The sequence below is a fragment of the Mobula birostris genome, chromosome 6 (genome assembly GCF_030028105.1).
Source record: "Mobula birostris isolate sMobBir1 chromosome 6, sMobBir1.hap1, whole genome shotgun sequence".
Classification (NCBI taxonomy): Eukaryota; Metazoa; Chordata; class Chondrichthyes; order Myliobatiformes; family Myliobatidae; genus Mobula; species Mobula birostris.
The window spans coordinates 21,969,831-21,990,062 of NC_092375.1; the positions used below are offsets into that span (position 1 = coordinate 21,969,831).

The window sequence follows — 20,232 nt, forward strand, 5'->3', positions numbered from 1 at the left end:
GTACCATCAATTTACATAGTAGATGAGAATCACACCTAACATGGAAGTTCAAAAATTGAAATTCAGTTAATTATGTAAATTCAAAGGGAATTAAGAAGCCACAAAACTGCTAGATTATGTAAAAAAAAAGGGCTCACTGACATCCTTAAGCAAACATTATTTTCCTCCTGTATCTTGTCTAACCAATAGGTACACCACACCCACTTGTGTTGCAGATACTCAGTAGTCAGTCAGCCTTCTGTGAAGAAAAGATGTTCACATATTTGGCCATTATCCTTCATCAGAACTGAGTGGGTGAGAAAGCAGGTGTAGTTCCAGTTGCATAGAGGAAAGGGTGGAAAGAATAAAGGGAATCCCTAATAAAGAATAATTATGTCCAAGCAACAAAGTACATGCAGAACCATTTAATTTATACAGAAATGAGTGAAGGGGATGGGACTTGGAAACAGAATTTTAAAAACACCGAAAAATTGAGTGGTGGAACAGTGTTTATGCAGAAAACCTGAAAAAAAAGTTGGGAATTCCCAGATCAGGTTGCAGCTGTGTTCAGATGAAACCAAATTAGGACGGACTACTTAAATCTTAAACTATCTGAGTGATATTTGCTCTCGTGTTTATACTGATCTTTTTCAATCCTATTAAATAGACGAAACAATTCCTCTACATCCATCCTGTCAAACCCCCCTAAACATCCCGTCATGATCGTTCATGTTTGTTCGTTCATTTTAAATCCTTCCTTTGCGCACTCAAATGATTGTCTCTACTTCCTTAGTTACTGGGATACAGGGGAAATGGGTCTTAATTTTGTAAAGATAGCTTTTCTTCATTATTTTCGTATGGAAATACAGATCGCGGTGTTTCAAATGGATTGTGTACTAACTTAGTAAGAATTCTTATCTGTACACATCTAAAGACTAAAATAAATGAAACTAAAATCACTGAAATGCAATAATTACTTCTGGCCCTTGTTTATGCTGGTAGCATCTATGGAAAACAGTACAGTCGACGTTTCGCGCCGAGACCCCTCAGCAGGACACTTTTGTGCGTGTTACTTGGATTTCCAGCCTCTGCATATTTTCCCTGGTCCATCATGGACCTGATGCTGTCATCCACCAGTCTCAAAGCACGCCGGGAAAGCCATGTCTCACTGGGAGGACCCCGAGCAGGTCACATGACGCCAGCGAACGTGTCAGGTGACTTGAGAGGCGAGCGAACGGGTCATGTGGTTGTGAGTCCGGCTGCGGTGTCGGAGCGTCGGTGCCAAGGTCGGGATGTCGGTGGACATCAAGTTAAAACGGGCAAACAAAGTGTATCATGAGGGGGTGAGTGCAGCAACCATACTGGCGTTTCTCCTCCAGCCTACTTGTCAGCAAGGCCTAACCTGACCGGTTCTGTCACCGACGGCCGGGCACTGGATGAGCCTCGCATCCTGTTCCACTACATTTCCAGATCCATCGTGTTGCTGTACCGCCCCCGTGTTCAGTTCATCCGCTGTTCTTGCCCACCTTCCTGCCTTCTCTAACCCCGACTATTCAGTATTCTCACGGCGTCAATTCAAACTTCCTCATATTATTCCTCTACGTTTTGTTCCCCCATCATTTCAGTATCCTACTGTTTCCTGGTTAAACAGCGACACGACTTTAAGATTCTGAACTTTATTTTTTTCTTGTGGTCTGTTCTTCCCTTATCTTAGTACCCCTTTATTTCTCAAGACTGGCTGCTAAAATGGCTCGGCCACTCCGACAGCCCTAACAGCCTCATAGCTCCTGTTCTGGAATTCTTTTCACTCTAATTCTGACTGCTCCATCTTCAAATTTCATGTTTTGTTTTCTTCAGGCGAAAGCTCGGGGATATTTTCCTTGAGCCTTAAAATCTGCTTTGATCAACGTGGATGATTATTTGTTGTGCTAAAGAAATAGAAGCAATGTTTCAAAAATTGTTATTACTTATTTTTCCTATGCAGTTGTCTGATACGGAGCCGGAAAAAGTGACAACGTAGGGCATTTTTTTGTTATAAGTGGCTGAGATGTGACTTACTGTCAGCTCCCAATGTACAGTTAAAAAGCTACTTATGATTCCTGTTTGCAGTGTTTGAGTATAAAATTGCAGAAGCTGCTTTTGTGTGATAACAAAAGTTCAAGTCAAAGTTGTGCAGAATTTATGGAAATGTGAGCTGTTATTTAACCATTTAGTATTTTTTGAACACTGACAATGGTAAATTGTGGTTTTATGCATAACTAAATATCAAATGTTCAAGTTGATAAGGACTAGAGCCACAGAAACCAATGTTTGATTGGAAAAAGCCAAGCTTAAAATTTAAACTTGGAGGTAATACAGCTTGTATTGCTTGTTCCTTATCGATAGGGCCAGAAGAATAGAATCTGAAATAAACCTTATGACTGTTCAGAACTGGTCTGTTATTTAATCAAATAATTTATCTAAAATCACTCTTCCGGTCAGATAGTAATTTTCCAAAGTGACTAATGCCAAAAATTTTACTTATCTCAGACCTGTAGACTGAGTGTTTACAAACCACAGAGATAGAGAATTTACAGTGGCATGCAAAAGTTTGGGCACCCCTGGTCAAAATTTCTGTTACTGTGAATAGCTCAGCGAGTAAAAGATGAACTGATTTCCAAAAGGCATAAAGTTAAAGAGCACATTTCTTTAATATTTTAAGCAAGATTACTTTTTTATTTCCATCTTTTACAGTTTCAAAATAACAAAAAAGGAAAAGGGCCCAAAGCAAAAGTTTGGGCACCCTGCATGGTCAGTACTTAGTGGTACCCCCTTTGGCAAGTATCACAGCTTGTAAACGCTTTCTGCAGCCAGCTAAGAGTTTCGATTCTTGTTCGGGGGATTTTCACCCATTCTTCCTTGCAAAGGCTTCTAGTTCTGTGAGATTCTTGGGCAGTCTTGCATGCACTGCTCTTTTGAGGTCTATCCACAGATTCTCGATGATGTTTAGGTCAGGGGACTGTGAGGGCCATGGCCTCTTGAGGTAGTCCATTGTGGATTTTGAGGTGTGTTTAGGTTCATTATACTGTTGTAGAAGGCATCCTCTTTTCATCTTTGGCTCTCTTTTCTTTTACAGACGGTGCAATGTTTGTTTCCAGAATTTGCTGGTATTTAATTGAATTCATTCTTCCCTCTACCAGTGAAATGTTCCCCGTGCCACTGGCTGCAACACAAGCCCAAAGCATGATCGATCCACCCCCAAGTTTAACAGTTGGAGAGGTGTTCTTTTCATGAAATTCTGCACCCCTTTTTCTCCAAACATAGCTTTGCTCATTGCGGCCAAAAAGTTCTATTTCAACTTTATCAGTCCACAGGACTTGTTTCCAAGATGCATCAGGCTTGTTTAGATGTTCCTTTAAACCTTTTGAATAGAACTTTTTGGCCACAAATGCAGCCCATCAATTTTGCTCTGCCATTTCATCATCCCCCTCAACCCCCAATCTGCTTTCTCCCCGTAACCTTTGACACCTGACTAATCAAGAGCCTATCAATCTCTGCTTTAAATATACTCGATGATTTGGCCTCCACAGTTGTCCGTGGCAATGAATTCCACAGATTTACCACCCTCTGTTCTTCATTCTTTGAAAAGTTGCGAACGAGTGGAACTTACAATCAAATGGATTTGTTAGCGTATCGTGGCTGCACTCTGGTGGGCACATGCTATCACAACAGCAACTTGAATTTGTACTTGCTGAGAAATTCCAAGTTCAAAGTAAATTTACTATCAGGGTATGTATATAGCACCATATACAGCACTGATATTTGTTTCCTTGTGGGCATTCACAGCAGATGCAAAGAAACAATAAAAACAATGAAAAACTATGCACAGATGGACAAACAACCAATGTGCAAATGTTTTTAAAAAAGTAATAATGAGAATGTGAGTTGTAGAGCCCTTGATAGTGAGTCTCTAGGTTGTGGAATCAGTTCACTGTTGAGGTGAGTAAAATTATGCACACTGGTTCAGGAGCTTAACTGTTCCTGAACTTGGTGGTGTGGAGCGTAAGTCTCCTTTACTGCCTCCCTGGTGGCAACAGCGAGAAGAGAATATGGTCTGGGTGGTGGGGGACCTTGATAGATGCTGCTTTCTTGTGCAAATGCTCTTTGTAGATGTTCTCAATGGTCCAGAGGATTTTTCCTGTGCACTCTCCGCTGTGCATTTATGTCAAAATCGTTGTTGACATTCTGAAACTCCGCGAACATAGAATAAGGTAGAGGCGCTGCTGTGATTTCTTTGTGTCGAGAGTGTGGTGCCTATATTTCAGTGTCAGATTTGCATATTTCAAGGTAACAGCATTCATAGTCCAGGAAAGGCCAGCCCATCTGTAAATTTGACTAGACGCTTTTCGATACTGTTCTCCTTAGCAAGGTGGCAACATTGCTGTGTGTGGTGCTCAGCTCTGTTGTTCTGCTAGAACGTGGAGCAACAACCTGCAATTAATCACCTGAGATTTTAATTCCTGTTAAAACACAGAGCCAGCACTGCACCATGTCTGAGCAGACTGTGACTCATAGAAAATACCCAGTGGAACATCAGCATGTTGCTGATTGTATGTGCCTGCCTCTGTCTCCGTTTCTGAACATTTTACACCGTTGCTGAATCTACCGTTGCAGACGTTCACGACAATTTATGTTATTGTCTCTGGGTGGTGATCCTGTGCCTTGCAGTGGTGTGGGGCAGTGATTGGACATGACCTTTGAAGATGATTGTCCATACACACTGAAGATGAGCTTCTTTTTCTTCCACCCCGTCTCCATATTTTAAGGGTGGTATTTTATGTTCTTTGATTCCGGGAAAGGTGTTCGAAGCTGAGATGTACTTCCACTGAATCCTGGTTCACTTGCATGGGCTTCTGGATAGGTTTGTCCCACTGGGACAGGGAAAAATGTTTGGGTAAAGGAATCATGGTTGACAAGAGAGAAGGAACATTTCTTTAAAAGGAAGAAGGAAGCATACGTAACGTATTCAAGGGACACAAAGTCATCATAGATCCAGTATTATATCCTCATAAAGGGAAATGGTGTAATGATGTAGTGGCATCCGCACTGGAATTTGGGGTGAGTGGTCCTGGGTTTGAATCTGGCCCTTCAGCCTATCTAGTCCATGCTGAACTGTTATTCTGCCTTGTGCCATTGACCTGCATTCCGTACCCTTCCCATCCGTATACTTACTCAAACGTCCTTAAATGTTGCAGTCAAGCCCATGTGTTGGTTTGTTAAGGATAGATGTATTTATCTGTTGTTTGTGATGTATACCACAATGTATGGTGGCAGTGAAAATACACACTGACAGCAGATCAGCAGGCTAACGCAGATGAGGTCCAAATAGGGCTTTGGTTCAGAATGACTTCAGTGAGACTTGCTATAGCCCTATTTAACCAGAACCTGACAAGGGCTGTGTGTGTCTGGGTACTGTGAGAAGGGAGCAGGAGGGAGATGGTATAGGTTATTGTAAGTACAGGTTTCCCCCGCCATCTGAAGGTAGAGCGTTCCTATGAAATGGTTTGTAAGCTGAAATGTTGTAAAGGGAAGAAGCAATTACCATTTATTTATATGGGAAAATTTTGTGAGCGTTCGCAGACCCAAAAATAACCTACCAAATCATGCCAAATAACACATAAAACCTAAAATAACAGTAACATATAGTAAAAGCAGGAATGATGTGATAAATACGCAGCCTATATAAAGTAGAAATACTTTTCCACAATCATTGCCGGCACAGATCTCCGTAGCGAAAATTTCACGCGAGCGCCGTCAGCAGAAAATCTCACGCAAGCGCTGTTGGCAAAAACACGGCGCAAGTGCTCTCCAGTAACCGTTAAACTATGAAGCTGCCAAATCACACCAAATAACACGTAAAAATATGCAGCCGATATAAAGTAGAAATAATGTATGTACAGTGTAGTATCACTTACCAGAATTGGTTCAGCGCCAAGCACACTGATGATGGTGTGTTAGGCTGAGTCGGAATTTGGGTGGTGCAGTGGTCCCCACCATCTGGGCCACCAACTGATACACTGCCGCGAAGCACGTAGGGGTCCAGCGCTGGCCAGGACGCACCCAAGCACATCTTTAAGAAAAAAAGCCGAAATAAACATGCTAATTAATTACGTGCTACCCAACACGTAATTGTCGGCCCACATCATTGCTGATTGCATCGCCTCTGATCTGGGCTGACAACTACGTGTGGGGCAGCACCTAATTAACTACCATGTTTATTTTGGCTTTTTTCTTTCTTTTTAAATCTTTTTATTAAATTAGTACACAATAGGTAAACCATGTAGACACTAATACATTGTTGCAATATAAATTTGCAAGAGATATTAATACACAAAAAAAGTTAGTACAAACAGTGCAGTTTAGATATAAAATAATGAGGTAATATAATAGTATACTAATTTTCCATACATATCAATAAAGAGAAGAAAAAACCCAAAGAAAACCCCCCCAAAAAAACCCACCGTGCAACTAATCTAAAAAGCAAAGCAAAGCGATGGGCTAACTAGGTATCAAGTAGACTTAAACAACTTAAAACAATCACGTCCTCAAACCTGACCTCCATTAAAAACAGTTAAAAAAGCAAGAAGGGAATGTAAATATGGGCAAAGAGAAAAAAAATTACATTAAATGAAAATGTTGAATAAAAGATCTCCAGGTCTGTTCAAATTTAACTGAAGTATCATAAAGATTACTTCTGATTTTCTCCAAATTTAAACATAGTATCGTCTGAGAAAACCAAAAGAACGTAGTTGGGGCATTAATCTCCTTCCAGTGTTGTAAAATACATCTTTTGGCCATTAAAGTAAGAAATGCAATCATTCTACGGGCTGAAGGGGAAAGATTACTGGAAATTTTAGGTAATCCAAAGATAGCAGTAATAGGATGGGGAGAAATACCTATATTCAATACCTTTGAAATAATATTAAAAATGTCTTTCCAAAAAGTTTCCAAAGTAGGACAGGACCAAAACATATGGGTCAAGGAGGCTATCTTCCCATGACATCTGTCACAAAGAGGGTTAATATGAGAATAAAAATGAGCTAATTTATTTTTAGACATATGTGCTCTATGGACAACTTTAAATTGAATTAGGGAATGTTTGGAACAGATAAAGGAAGTATTGACTAGTTGTAAAATATGCGCCCAGTCATCCGCCGAGATAATAAAGCCCAATTCCTTTTCCCAATCTGACCTAATCTTATCGAATGGAGCTTTCCTAAGTTTCATGATAGTATTATAAATAATAGCCATTACACCTTTCTGACATGGGTTAAGGTTAATTATAGTATCTAAAATATATGTAGGAGGTAACGTCGGAAAGGAAGAGAGTATAGTACTTAGGAAATTTCTAACTTGGAGATATCTAAAAAAAATATATTCTTGGTAAGTTATATTTGTTAGATAATTGTTCAAAAGACATAAGGGAGCCATCTAAAAATAAATCCAAAAACCGTGATATACCATTTGTCTTCCAAATTTGAAAGGCACGGTCCGTGGAAGAGGGAGGAAAGAATATGTTGCCTAAAATAGGAATCGCAAGCCCAAATTGATTAAGATCGAAAAATTTTCGGAATTGAAACCAAATACGTAAGGTATATTTAACTATCGGGTTACAAACCTGTTTGTGGTGTTTCAAATCGAAAGGAAGAGAAGAACCCAAAATGGAGCCAAGTGCATAACTTTGAGCAGATTGTAATTCCAATACTACCCATTTAGGAATGGATAGTGTATCTTGGTCAAGTAACCAGAATTTCATGTGTCGAATATTAACTGCCCAATAGTAGAATCTAAAGTTAGGTAATGCCAAACCTCCATCTCTCTTAGCTTTCTGTAGATGTATTCTACCCAATCTCGGGTTTTTATTTTTCCAAATAAATGAAGAAATTTTAGAGTCAACTTTGTCAAAAAAGGATTTTGGAACAAAAATCGGTAGTGCCTGAAATACATATAAAAATTTTGGCAGAATAAACATCTTAACAGCATTAATACGACCAATCAAAGTTAAATAAAGTGGAGACCATTTAAATGAAAGTTGAGTAATGTGATCAATTAAGGGTAGGAAATTAGTCTTAAATAAATCCTTATGTTTACAGGTAATTTTAATCCCAAGATATGAAAAATGATTATTAACCAATTTAAACGGGAGATTCTGATATAAGGGAACTTGCTTATTAATCGGGAAAAGTTCACTCTTACTGAGATTTAACTTATAACCTGAAAAAAGACTAAATTGTGCTAATAAATCTAAAGCAGCAGGAATAGATTTTTGAGGATTAGAAATATATAAAAGCAAGTCATCAGCATAAAGTGATACTTTGAGACTTTAAACCACGAGTTATGCCAATAATATTTGGAGATTCTCGAATAGCAATTGCAAGAGGTTCTAATACAATATCAAATAATAAAGGATTAAGAGGACAACCTTGTCTAGTACCTCAAAAAAGAGGAAAAAAAGGTGAGTTTAAAGAGTTAGTACGAACTGAGGCAATAGGAGAATGATATAACAATTTGATCCAGGATATAAATTTCGGGCTGAAATTAAACATTTCAAGCACCTTAAATAAGTAAGGACATTCAACTCTGTCGAAGGCTTTTACAGCGTCGAAGGAAATGACGCATTCAGGATCATTTTGTGACGGGGTATAGACAATGTTTAACAGTGTACGAATATTATAAAAAGAGTAACAACCTTTAATAAAACCCATTTGGTCTTCCGAAATAATATAAGGAAGTGCTTTTTCTAATCTGTTTGCTGATAATTTAGAAAAAATTTTAGAGTCAACATTTAATACGGATATTGGTCTATAAGATGCACATTGAGCGGGATCTTTATCCTTCTTTAATATTAAAGAGATCAATGCTCTATAAAAAGATTCGGGAAGTTTACCAAGTTTTAATGAGGCCTCCAGAACCCTGAATAACCAAGGGATTAATGAGGATGCAAAAAATTTATAAAATTCTGTGGTAAACCCATCAGGACCAGGAGCTTTCCCTGGGTTCGTAGAAAAAATAACGTTCTTAATCTCATCAGTGATAAAGGAAAAGTCTAACATAGAAGATATATCATGTGAAATTTTAGGGAAATCTAGGTTATCTAAAAAGTCATACATATGTTTAGAGTCTCATGGAGACTCTGATTGATATCAGGAGGAATAAAAGTCAAAAAAGGATTGATTAATCTCAGGTTGATCAAGTATCAGTTGATCTTTTTGATTATAAATCTGATTAATTTGAAATTTAGTATAGTTAGTCTTCAACTGATTAGCCAACAGTTTACCAACTTTGTCACTATGTATATAAGATTCGCTTCTTGTTTTCATTAATTGATTTGCAATAGAGGACGAAAGTAATAAACTGTGTTCCATTTGAAGTTCAGTTCTTTGTTTATACAACTTCTCAGAGGGAGCTGTAGCATATTTCTTATCAATTTCCTTAATCTTGTCCACAATAACCAGCTCCTCCTCCTCCAACCTCTTCCTCAAAGCAGCAGAATACGAGATGATCTGACCACGAATATAAGCTTTAAAAGTATCCCAAAGGGTGTTCATGGATATATCCTCTGTACAGTTGATTGTGAAAAAGAGATCAATCTGTTCATTCATAAAGTTAACAAAATCCAAGTCCTGAAGCAACAGCAAATTAAAACGCCATTGTCTATTATTTTGTGTATTGGCCAATATTTTAATAGAAAGCTTAAGTGGAGCATGATCTGAAATGGTTATAGAGTCATATTCACATTTAACCACTGAAGAAATAAGACGAGAATCAATAAAAAAATAATCAATTCTTGAATAGGAATGATGAACATGTGAAAAAAAAGAAAAATCTTTTTCCCGAGGATGCAAAAAACGGCAAATGTCCGTCGATCCAGAATCTGGGAGAAATTAATTAATCAAGGTTGCAGATTTATTGGGTAGAGTCCGTGAAGGAGCCTAACGGTCCAATAATGGGGATAAACAAATGTTAAGGTCCCCGCCCCAGATTAGTGAAAACTCATTCAAATTCGGGAACAAATTTAATAATGATTTGTAAAATTCTGGACAATCCATGTTGGGAGCATAGATTTTAACCAAAACTAACTTTTTATTAAAGAGTAAACCACTAACCAATAGAAATCTACCATCTGGATCAGAAATAATATCGTGTTGTACAAAAGTGATTGAGGGATCTATAAAAATAGAAACTCCTCGAATTTTAGCATTGGAATTCGAATGGAAGTGTTCACCCTTCCAGAACTTAAAAAAAGCGTAGTCTGTCCCCCCTCCGCACATGGGTCTCTTGTAAAAATAGAATATGTGCTTTAAGTCTCCGGAATATTTTAAAGACTTTTTTTCCTTTTTATTGGATGCTTAAGACCATTAGTATTCCAAGAGACAAAATTAATAGTAGACTCCATAATCCCTAAAGTCAACCCTCAAATAAAGGAGGATTGACAATAGGTTCGACCCACGAACCCGGAAAGGGAACAGAATAAACAAGAGATAACGGGTAAGAGAACGCGACCAATACTTCGGTAATATAAGTAGCCCAAGAAGAAAGAGAAACTAAAAAGTGAAGCCCCCTCACCCCCCCCCGACCCCGTACCCCCAAAGCTAAACCTAAGATAGACCAGCCAGAAAGAAGCGAGCACTAGAACTACCCCCATGACTTCCGATAGACGCTCACTAAAAAAAAGTGTATATATGAAAAGATCAGCTGAAGTTATAAAACAGTAAAGGAATAAAAAAAAGTACACTGATTAAAATGAAAACAATATAATACAAAGAAAGGACAGGTACATATAAAGAAAACCGTTAACCTACAACAGACCGTATACTTAAACAAGAAAATGAAATATTAGCATAGACTAGCACCAAAACTACAAAAAGTACGTTTGAAAACTACAAAGTTTAAGGCCTCCAGGGATATATGTAAAATGACGCTGAGGGAATAGCCACCCAGAATTCCCAGGGAAGAAGAAAGGAATGACGCAGTTAAAAAAAAAGTTTGGCAACCATATTAATTAAACCGAAAAAAAACTTTTCTGCCCTCATATAAAGTAAAAAAAAATTAAACCCAACAGATTAACTGCCTCCCATCAAACAGAGATGATTTAATAGTGCGATTAAGATGTTGATGGCAAGAGTTGATCCAGGTAACTCTGGGCTTCCGATGGAGAGTCGAAAAAATGGGAAGACCCATCGGACAATCAAATCCTCAAAGGTGCGGGATAAAGCAACACTGGTTTTAAATCCATATTGTAGAATTCCGACATCACAGATCTGTAACGGACACGTTGATCATGAACCTGTTTACTAAAATCTTCCACCAAACGAAAGCGAGGATCCGAGAAATCAATGTAACCTTTAGGATGAGCAAAACGAAGCAACTTCTCCTTGTCTTGAAAATAATGAAATCGTAAAATAACATGCCGCGGTTTATCTGACTTGGGCGAATATAATGGGACTCTGTGAGCCCGATCCAATAGTGGTGGTTGATCAGAAAATAAGGTGGGAAATGAATCTTTTAAAAGTTGAGAGAAAAACTTTATAGGGTCACCAGATTCAGCAGCTTCACAAATACCAATAATTCGAATGCTCTGTTGTCGCATTCTGCATTCTAAGTCAGAATTTTTAAAGGTCAGAAAGTCAAGTTTTTTCTTCATTACAGTAATTTTCCCCATCTTCACATTCCCCAAATGTAGTTCAACTCTGAGTGATTATGCAGAAAGTTTGAAGTTAATAACCCGTCAGGGGTGATAGATAAGTTTGTGGCCTAAGGTGGAAGGAGATGAGTTATTAACTTCAAACTTTCTGCATAAAGAGTTGACCTGCATGCGCATGTAACGAGAGCTGTATAACTCATCCCCTTCTACCTTAGGCCACGAACTTATCAATCACCCATCTGTTGGCTCTTTCTGGAGGTCTAAGATCCGCATGCTCCACGACCACTGGACTAAGTCTGTAAATGTAGGAGAGGAGTATATTGAAAAATAAATGTGCTAGGTTTTCTAAAATTGACTCCTACCTTTAGCCACGAGTTTATCAATCACCCCTCGTATATGTACTTTGATAATAAATTTACTTTGAACGCTCATACCAACACTAGTTGCATGTATTCAGATATATAAATTAGATTCAAAGTTGTTATTTGTCATTCTTCAGTAGATGTGTGAACAAAATAGTTGTTACTCTGACTCCAATGCAGCACTAAGCACGAAGAACACAAAAACATCTAAATATAAAAGGCAACCTATAAAACGTAATGTACTTGTAGCCCCCTCACCAGGCTCCTGTGCAAACTTGGCTCGTTAGCTGGCTCTGCTAACAGCCACGGGACTCAGTGGTGAGAAGGCCACCTTTCAAGAACAATATTCGTCTAGGGTTGGTATGATTTGGGGTTCAGCCAAACAGGAACATTGTGATGTTCTGGATAAAAGAACGTCAATTGGAGCGAATGCTGTGTAAATACTGCCCATACAAAATTGTTGGTCGGCAAGAAATAACAGATCGTACATCACATAAAATTATAAAGTATATTTACAAATTTCAGCTTTGTGGAACAGTTAGTAGGAAAAGAGAAGGAAAAAAATATAAAAAAGGCCCATTTCAGTTAACCCAGTCTGAATGTGCACATAAAGTTAGAGTTCATCTTGAAGTTGTCCTTTTTGCTCGCGTTGGACCCATGGTCTGCTTGAAAGCACTCACCACATTCTAAGCTGCTTGAAACCCATATTGAACAAACAGGCTCTCTCAGGAGTGTTGGCCCTTCCTCCTTGGAGCCAATCATTTGCACAAAGCACTTTGTGCATCAGGAACTCTCCTTCCCATGGCATTCTCAGCCATCTTCCCTCCTGTCCTCTCCACAGCTCCTGCTAAAAAGACCACAAACTTCACCAGTGTCCATCACAGATATCTCTCTCCCAGCTCTCCCTAAAACCTTCTAATTCCACCATCCTGTTTGGCTGACACAACATTCCTAAGTTGAACATCATAGCCCCTTATCTTTAGCTGAAACCGAACATACTACCAGCAGGACACACTTCTTTTGCAGAAGCTGCCAAAATGACATATCTACAGCAGAACAGTAGAAATCCTAACCAGGGCATTACACTTGTAACTCGATAATTGAATTATGAAGAGGCTGTCCAGATGCATCCTTGCCGTTAACGCTCATGGGGAGGGAGTGTTGGCAGGTAATGTGGCTGGCATTTAATTGTCAAATGTTCAATTGCCACAGAACAGTGACTGCTGACTACAAAAGAGTTTGTGCACCAAACTTCATTGATGAACACGGTGTCAGCCTCCTTTGGATTTCCCCACAGGGAGTCCCTACCTGCAGGATGTGTTTGCGACAGACAGCAACACGACGTGATCATGTGGCCTTCTGGCGTAGTTAATCAGAGGCAGAAAAAATATCATTTGAGATGGATGAGGCAAAACACCTGAGTTCACAGAAATGCACATTTGTACCTTGAGAGAATTGTTGAAGCTTTGAACGAGAACACACCAATGAGAAAAGAGAAAGGATAACAACAGATGAATGTATAGAATCTTGTGGGTGACAAAAGCTATCAATAGGAGACAGAGATGCAGGTTTTCAACCATTAAGGTTGCCAAATTCTTGGAGGGCTTCATCAATTTTTTACAAATGTACTATGGTACCATGGAGAGCTAACTGGTTGTATCACTGTCTGGTTTGGAGGCTCCAATGAACAGGTTTCGAAAAAGCTGTAAAGGTTTGTAGACTTAACCAGCTCCATTATGGGTACTAGCCTCCCATCATCGAGGGCATTTTCAAAAGACAATGTGTCAAAAAGGCAACATCTATCATTAAGGATATGCACCACCCAGGATGTGCCCTTTTCTCATTATTAGTGTGAGAAAGGAGGTACAGGAACCTGAAGACCCACATTCAATGTTTTAGGAACAGTTTCTTCTCCTGACTGTCAGATTTCTCAGTGGTCCATGAACACTATCTCACTATTTTTTGCTGTCCTTTTGCATTACCTATTTCTTAATTTATTTCTTATTGTAATTTATAGTATATTTTATGTATTGCACTGTACTGCTGCCACAAAACAAGCAAATTTCACGACATATGTCAGTGATAATAAACTCGATTCTGATTCTCGTGATTGTTTGTAGCTGTCAATAGGAAGCAGTCCAGGTATTAGGAGATGCAACTTGAACATAAGCCAAAAAGATGAGTGCTCAGCTTTCCCTGACTCTACTCTCTCATTCAATTAGATCATGGCTGACCTGAATTCTACTTTAACTCCGCAAGCCTTCCTAACTGTGGTAATCACTCACCCCCTCCTTATTCTTTGAAGAACTCAGGGCATCACGGTAGCTTAGCAGTCAATGCGACTTGTTAACAGCTTGAGATATTCTGAACTTTGGGGTTCAATTCCGGAGCAATCTGTGAGGAGCCCTGTGAATTTGTGGGTTTCCTCTGGATGCACCAGTTTCCTACCACAGTCCAAAGATGTGGATTGCTGGCTGGTGTGGTTCATTTGGTCAGGAGAGCTTGTTCCACACTGTATCTCTAAATAAGTAACACCTTAATTCAAAGATTCAAAAAGCTTTATTGTCATTCTAACCATACATCAGCTCTGCAGGGCAGAATGAAACAGCGTTTCTCAGGAGCAGTGCAATCATAACATAACAAATGCAACACTAAATAATAAACAGCAATAAATAGTAAAACACAACAGCCACATGTCAGTTAAAATCAAGTTATAAGTGTCCCTTGCAAATTAAAAGTGTCCAAAGCAGAGTCAGGTAGAGCAGCTATTTAGCAGTCTGACTGCCTGTGGGAGGAAGCTGTTATAAATATGATAGTTAATGTTTGTTTTTGAACTCTTGAAGGTTCCCAAAACTTTTACAATGAAATGACTTAAAAAAAAGCATTTTCCATTGTAATAAAGTAAAACATGTTCACAAGTTGATGAATATTTAAACTGTGTTCTGCATTGAATTGTATATTACCTATGCTCTTGATCCTGTAATCTTGTTGCAGGAAACGCTGTCTGGGGTGATTATTTTATCCAGTAAAGAACCCATCCAGCACCAGGGTATCACCCTGACCATGGATGGAACTGTCAGCCTCCAGCTCAGTGCAAAGAGTGTTGGTGTGTTTGAAGCCTTCTACAATTCTGTCAAAGTAAGTGAGCTGCTTGCTATTATTTTCCACTTTTATGAAATGAGATCACCTTGTGGATCTGTCTGAATATTGTAAAAGGACTTGTTTCGTTACTTTCTAGCATTAAAATCTGAGTTACTGTCATAGCGTCAACCTGCGTAAATCTCCTTTCTTCAGAAAATGGTGTGATTGGTCTTTTGTGTTGGGTAATACTCCAAATAAATGGTGGCTCGACTGTATAATATGGACACCATTCCTTTGTTACGTGCTGTGTCATATGACATGGGTGATCATGGTCTTTCCATGACCATGATCGTTCACAAATATTTCTACTGATGTAGTTTGCCATTGCCGCCTTCTGGGCACTGCCTTTACAAGATAGCTGACTCCGGCTATTATCAATACTCTTCAGAGATTGTTTAAATGGTGTCAGTGATCATTTAACCAGGACTTAGGAAATGCGCCAGCTGCTCATACAACCAGCAACACCTGCTGCCATGGCTTCACGTGGCCCTGAATGGGGGCTAAGCTCATGCTACACCTTGCCAAAGGTGACCTGCAGGCTAGTGGAGGGAAGGAGCTCCTTCTACCTCCTTTGTTAGAGATGTATCTCTTCCCTGTCACTCTAAAAATACAGATGCCAGATATTGAAAAAGTTATGTGACTAGCCTCATGATTTTGTAAGGGAAGATGGAACATTGGTCAGTGGGTTATTTTGTCACAGGTCTATTGGTTCCCTGAATGTAACAGACGTCATAGAACACTACAGCACAGAAACAGACCCTTTGGCCCAATCTACTCTGTGCTATATACTATTATGCTGCCTAGTCCTATTGACCTGCACCCAGACCATAGCCTTCCATCCCCTCCCATCCATGTACTTATCCACTGATTGTGCTGTCAACTCATTGCACACACCCTCCACCATCTGAGTAAAGAAGTTCCTCTCATGTTCCCCTTAAACCCACGATCTCTAGTTCTAGTCTTACCCAACCTCAGTGGAAAAAGTCTCCTTGCATTTACCCTGTCTATATCCCTCATAATTTTGTATCACTCTGTCAAATCTCCCCTCATTCTTCTACACTCCCAGGAATGAAGTCTGAACCTATTCAACCTTTCCCTACAACTCAGGTCCTCAAGTCCCGGTCACGTCTTTGTAAATTTTCTCCGTACTGCTTCAACCTTATTGGCATCTTTCCTGTAGGTCAGTGACCTGAACTGCACACAGTACTCCAAATTAGGCCTCAACATGTTTTATACAACTTTAACATCCCAACTCCTTTAATTAATGAAGATTATAGTAACTAGAGTCATAAGTTGCACAGGACAGAAACAGGCCCCTTAGACTATACTAACCTTTTTGTCCTATGCTAATCCCATTTGCCCTTCTACAGCATGCCTATTTACGTGTCTGTCTAAATGCTTCTTAAACATAGTGGTTCTATCTGATTTCACTATTTCCTCAGGCTGTGCATTCCAAATATCAACCTTTTTGTGTTAATTAAAAATAAACTTTCCTCTCAAAATTCCCTTTCAAACCCCCTCCTCTCCTCTCTTGTTTTTGATACTCCTATCGTGGGGCAAAATGATTTTGACACCAATGCTGTCCCTGCTGTTTATAATTTTATATACTCCTATCGGATCACCCCTTGGCTGCCCGTGCTCCAGAGAAAACAAACTCAGCTTATCCATTCTCTCTCCATAACTACATCCTGGTGAATCTGCATTCTCTCCAGCACCATCATATCTTTTCTATACTGTACCATCTAGAACTGTACAGGACTTTGACATGATACTCCATGTGCTGCATAATCAGAACTTTGTAAAGTTGCAATGCTTATTCTTAAATTCTCAATCTGTACATTTAATTCTGAAGTGCTCAAATTCCAGCTCTTTGCCTCATCCTTGAGCTACAATGAGTTAGAGAGAAGTACAGCAGTGAAACAGGCCCTTTGGCCCATTTAGTCTATGCTGATAACCATTTAAACTGCCTACTCCCAATGACCTGCACTGGGACCAGAGCCCTCCATATCCCTACTATCTGTGTACTACCTACCAAACTTCTCTTAAACATTGAAATCGAGCTCACATGGACCACTTGTGCTGGTAGCTCATTCCACACTCTCACAACCCTCTGAAGAAGTTTCCCGTCATGTTCCCATTGAACTTCTCACCTTTCAGCCTGGAGCCATGACCTCTGGTTGTAGTCCCACCCAACCTCTGGAAAAAGCCTTGCATTTACCCTACCTATCTGAGCTTGCCTTCTCAAGTGATTGATTTTATTGTCTCTCTGAAATAAGGAACGTAACTTGATGTGGGGCTTTGATGCTTGAAAGTAGTCTGCAGAGTTGAGGTGAAAAGCAAATATAGTGTATTCTGGTTAATTTGGACGTATCAACACCAGTACATCTTGCTCCAATTAGATCGCTGTCCCAATTAGCCAAAGCTTCATTAAAATTATTTTAAAGAAGCAGACTATCATTTAACTGAGTAACAAATTATGTATTTAAGTGAAATACAGAATATATGAGAGCACTACCTGCCAATATTCCTGCAATACTATTTAGCCAAGAATTAATTCCTAATTATCGATGGAGGAATTCATACAGTGTACACTACAGTGTTCTCTTGACGGTAAATGACGAAAATCAGCGCAGACACCTAGTGCAAATAATGGACTACCTTCATTACCTTCCTACATGAAATAGTGTCATAATTGCTGTTCTTTAATTCGGCATCGGTCAGCCCAAATGAATAACATAACGCAAGTATATGCACCTGACACTATTTAAAAGCTGTTTGCTGTAAGCACAGTGTATTGCCCAATGATCACACAAGTGCACATGACAGACGCTTGTCAGAGGCTGCTTGGCAGCAATCTCTTGTCCCAATTAAGCAGCACGGTATCCCAAATCAACAAAGGAAGTCCCAGCTATTTTCTCGATTACTTTTACTTTTAGTTCTTTAAGGGTTGTCCCAGTAAACCAGAATCCACTATACTTTGCATGATTGGACAAGTGGTTGAAGAGCCAGTGTATTTTGAGTCTAGAATTTCTGAAATATTTGCATGATAAGCCTTTGTTCCCTAACTTCAGTCCTTCAGCAGGTATAGGAAGATCCAGACTACCTGAAACCCAAGAAGTGGGTGGAAATATTTGGCACAGGATAACAATTGCTGGTAACAGTGTTCAGTGAGTTGCGGCATACTGTGAGATAGAAAGATAAGATGTTGGGACTATAAAAATTCTGATTTGTACCAGGTGAATGTTTTGGGTGTGATACTTTTTCTCAGAAAGGAAATGTCCAGTAAAATTGATCAATCTAGCAGGCTTGTGACGTCGGAGATGCTGGACTAGTAGATTTTCTGCGCACCATTTTAGATTTTTAAAAAATAAATATTCCATTGAAACAAGTAAATGTAAGGGAGCACCGAGCCCCAATGAATAGAAGAGGAAGATAGAAATCAGGAGCTTGGCAGATGTTACCTGGTGAGCCAGATACTGAACTATCAGTATTTCTGAATACTCTGCTACTCATTAAAACTTCAATAATCTGCTGTTGTGTACTTTACATTTATTAATATGCCTCAACTGTCCTTAATGTTACAAGTTATGCATAATGTGGGTCTGGATAGAGTTAGAGTACTCAGACTTTGTTCCTGATGAACATTGATGCATGAGGACTAGCATCAATCATATTTTCTATATTTATTGCTTATTTATTAGTATTCCTTCTTTCTTTTTTGCATTTGCGCAGTTTATTGCCTTTTGCACATTGGTTGAATCCCCAAGTTAGTACAGTCTTTCATAGATTCGATTGTGGTTATTATTCTGTTATGAATTTGTTGTGAATGCCTGGAAGCTGAAGTTCTGACCTCTAAGGTATTGGTCTATTGTCATTACTATGTGCCTTACTATCCTCCAGTGACTGTCTCCACCTTCACCCTCCTTTCTCTCCACCTTGCTCAATGTGCCTTTTTTTATATTTTGTCTGCCTCTATCTATCATCCATCTGCCTCTGTCACACAAATCCACCTTTCCCTTCTAAACTCAATTTGTCACCCTTCCTTGGTCTACCTTCTAGCGTCTGTCTCACCTCTCCCAGCCCCCTCCCCCTACTCTGTCCTTGATGCAACCTATCAAACCATTGATTATTCCATTTTCTCCACAGATGTTGCTCATGTTTCTCCAGCAGTTTATATTTTGTTCCAGATTCTAGCACTTGTAATCTGTCTCCAGTTCCTGCATAAAAATTTTACTTCAAATTTCCAGCAAGAACAAGCTTTCACTACTGTCACTCAAGTGGCTTCACTATTATTTGCATTAGTCGGTTTTTGCACTATCACTGATTATTTGTTCTCTGCATCTCTTTTTTTTTCTTTGCAACTTAAAATATGCTTGTTTTCTAGATCTGTTAAGAAGTCTTCATAGCCATTTTTTCCCCTTGGGTTACGGGGTGGCGGGGTGGAGATACATCTCTACCAAAGGAGGTGTAAGGCACTCCTTCCTTCCACTAGCCTGCAGGTCACCCTTGGGCAAGGCGTAGCACCTGCTTAACCCCCGTCTAGGGTTATGTGATATTCACCACCTGCTCCCATGGGTTTACAAGTCTTGGTTATGTGACCACTGATGCCAGGCAGACAATCTCTGAAGAGTATTGATAGTGGCTGGGGTCACTGTCTTGTAAAGACACTGCCCAGAAAAAGGTGATGGCAAATCACTTCTGTAGAAAAATTTGCCAAGAACAATCATGATCGTGCAAAGACCGTTATCGTCCATGTCATGTGACACGGCACATAATGAGCGAACAAACATATTTTCAATTTTATCCCTCAACTTACTTGGTTCAACTCGCCTTCAGGTTTTAACATTTGCATTTTTTTCTTTGGTAGCCTATCCAGCTTATCAGCAATAATATAGAAGTAGTCAAGGCAGGAAAACTTCCCAGTGGCCGGACAGAAATCCCTTTTGAATTCCCACTGAAAGTAAAAGGCAGTAAAGTCCTCTACGAGACGTACCACGGGGTCTTTGTAAATATACAGGTATGTGAACAGTACCACGTTTTGTAAAAGAATCACTTTCAGCATTGTCA

At 39.4% G+C, this 20,232-nt stretch overlaps 1 protein-coding gene across 1 annotated transcript in view; it reads left to right on the forward strand.

Moving 5' to 3' along the window:
• The first annotated feature begins 1,169 nt into the window (after positions 1-1,169).
• The window catches only part of vps26c (VPS26 endosomal protein sorting factor C), a 44,427-nt gene continuing 25,364 nt past the window's right edge, over positions 1,170-20,232 (forward strand). The window contains exons 1-3 of the mRNA XM_072260008.1: positions 1,170-1,322; positions 15,019-15,162; positions 20,033-20,182. Of these exons, the coding sequence (XP_072116109.1) occupies positions 1,272-1,322; positions 15,019-15,162; positions 20,033-20,182 (345 nt within the window). The 5' untranslated portion in view covers positions 1,170-1,271. The remainder of the gene's footprint in view (positions 1,323-15,018; positions 15,163-20,032; positions 20,183-20,232) is intronic.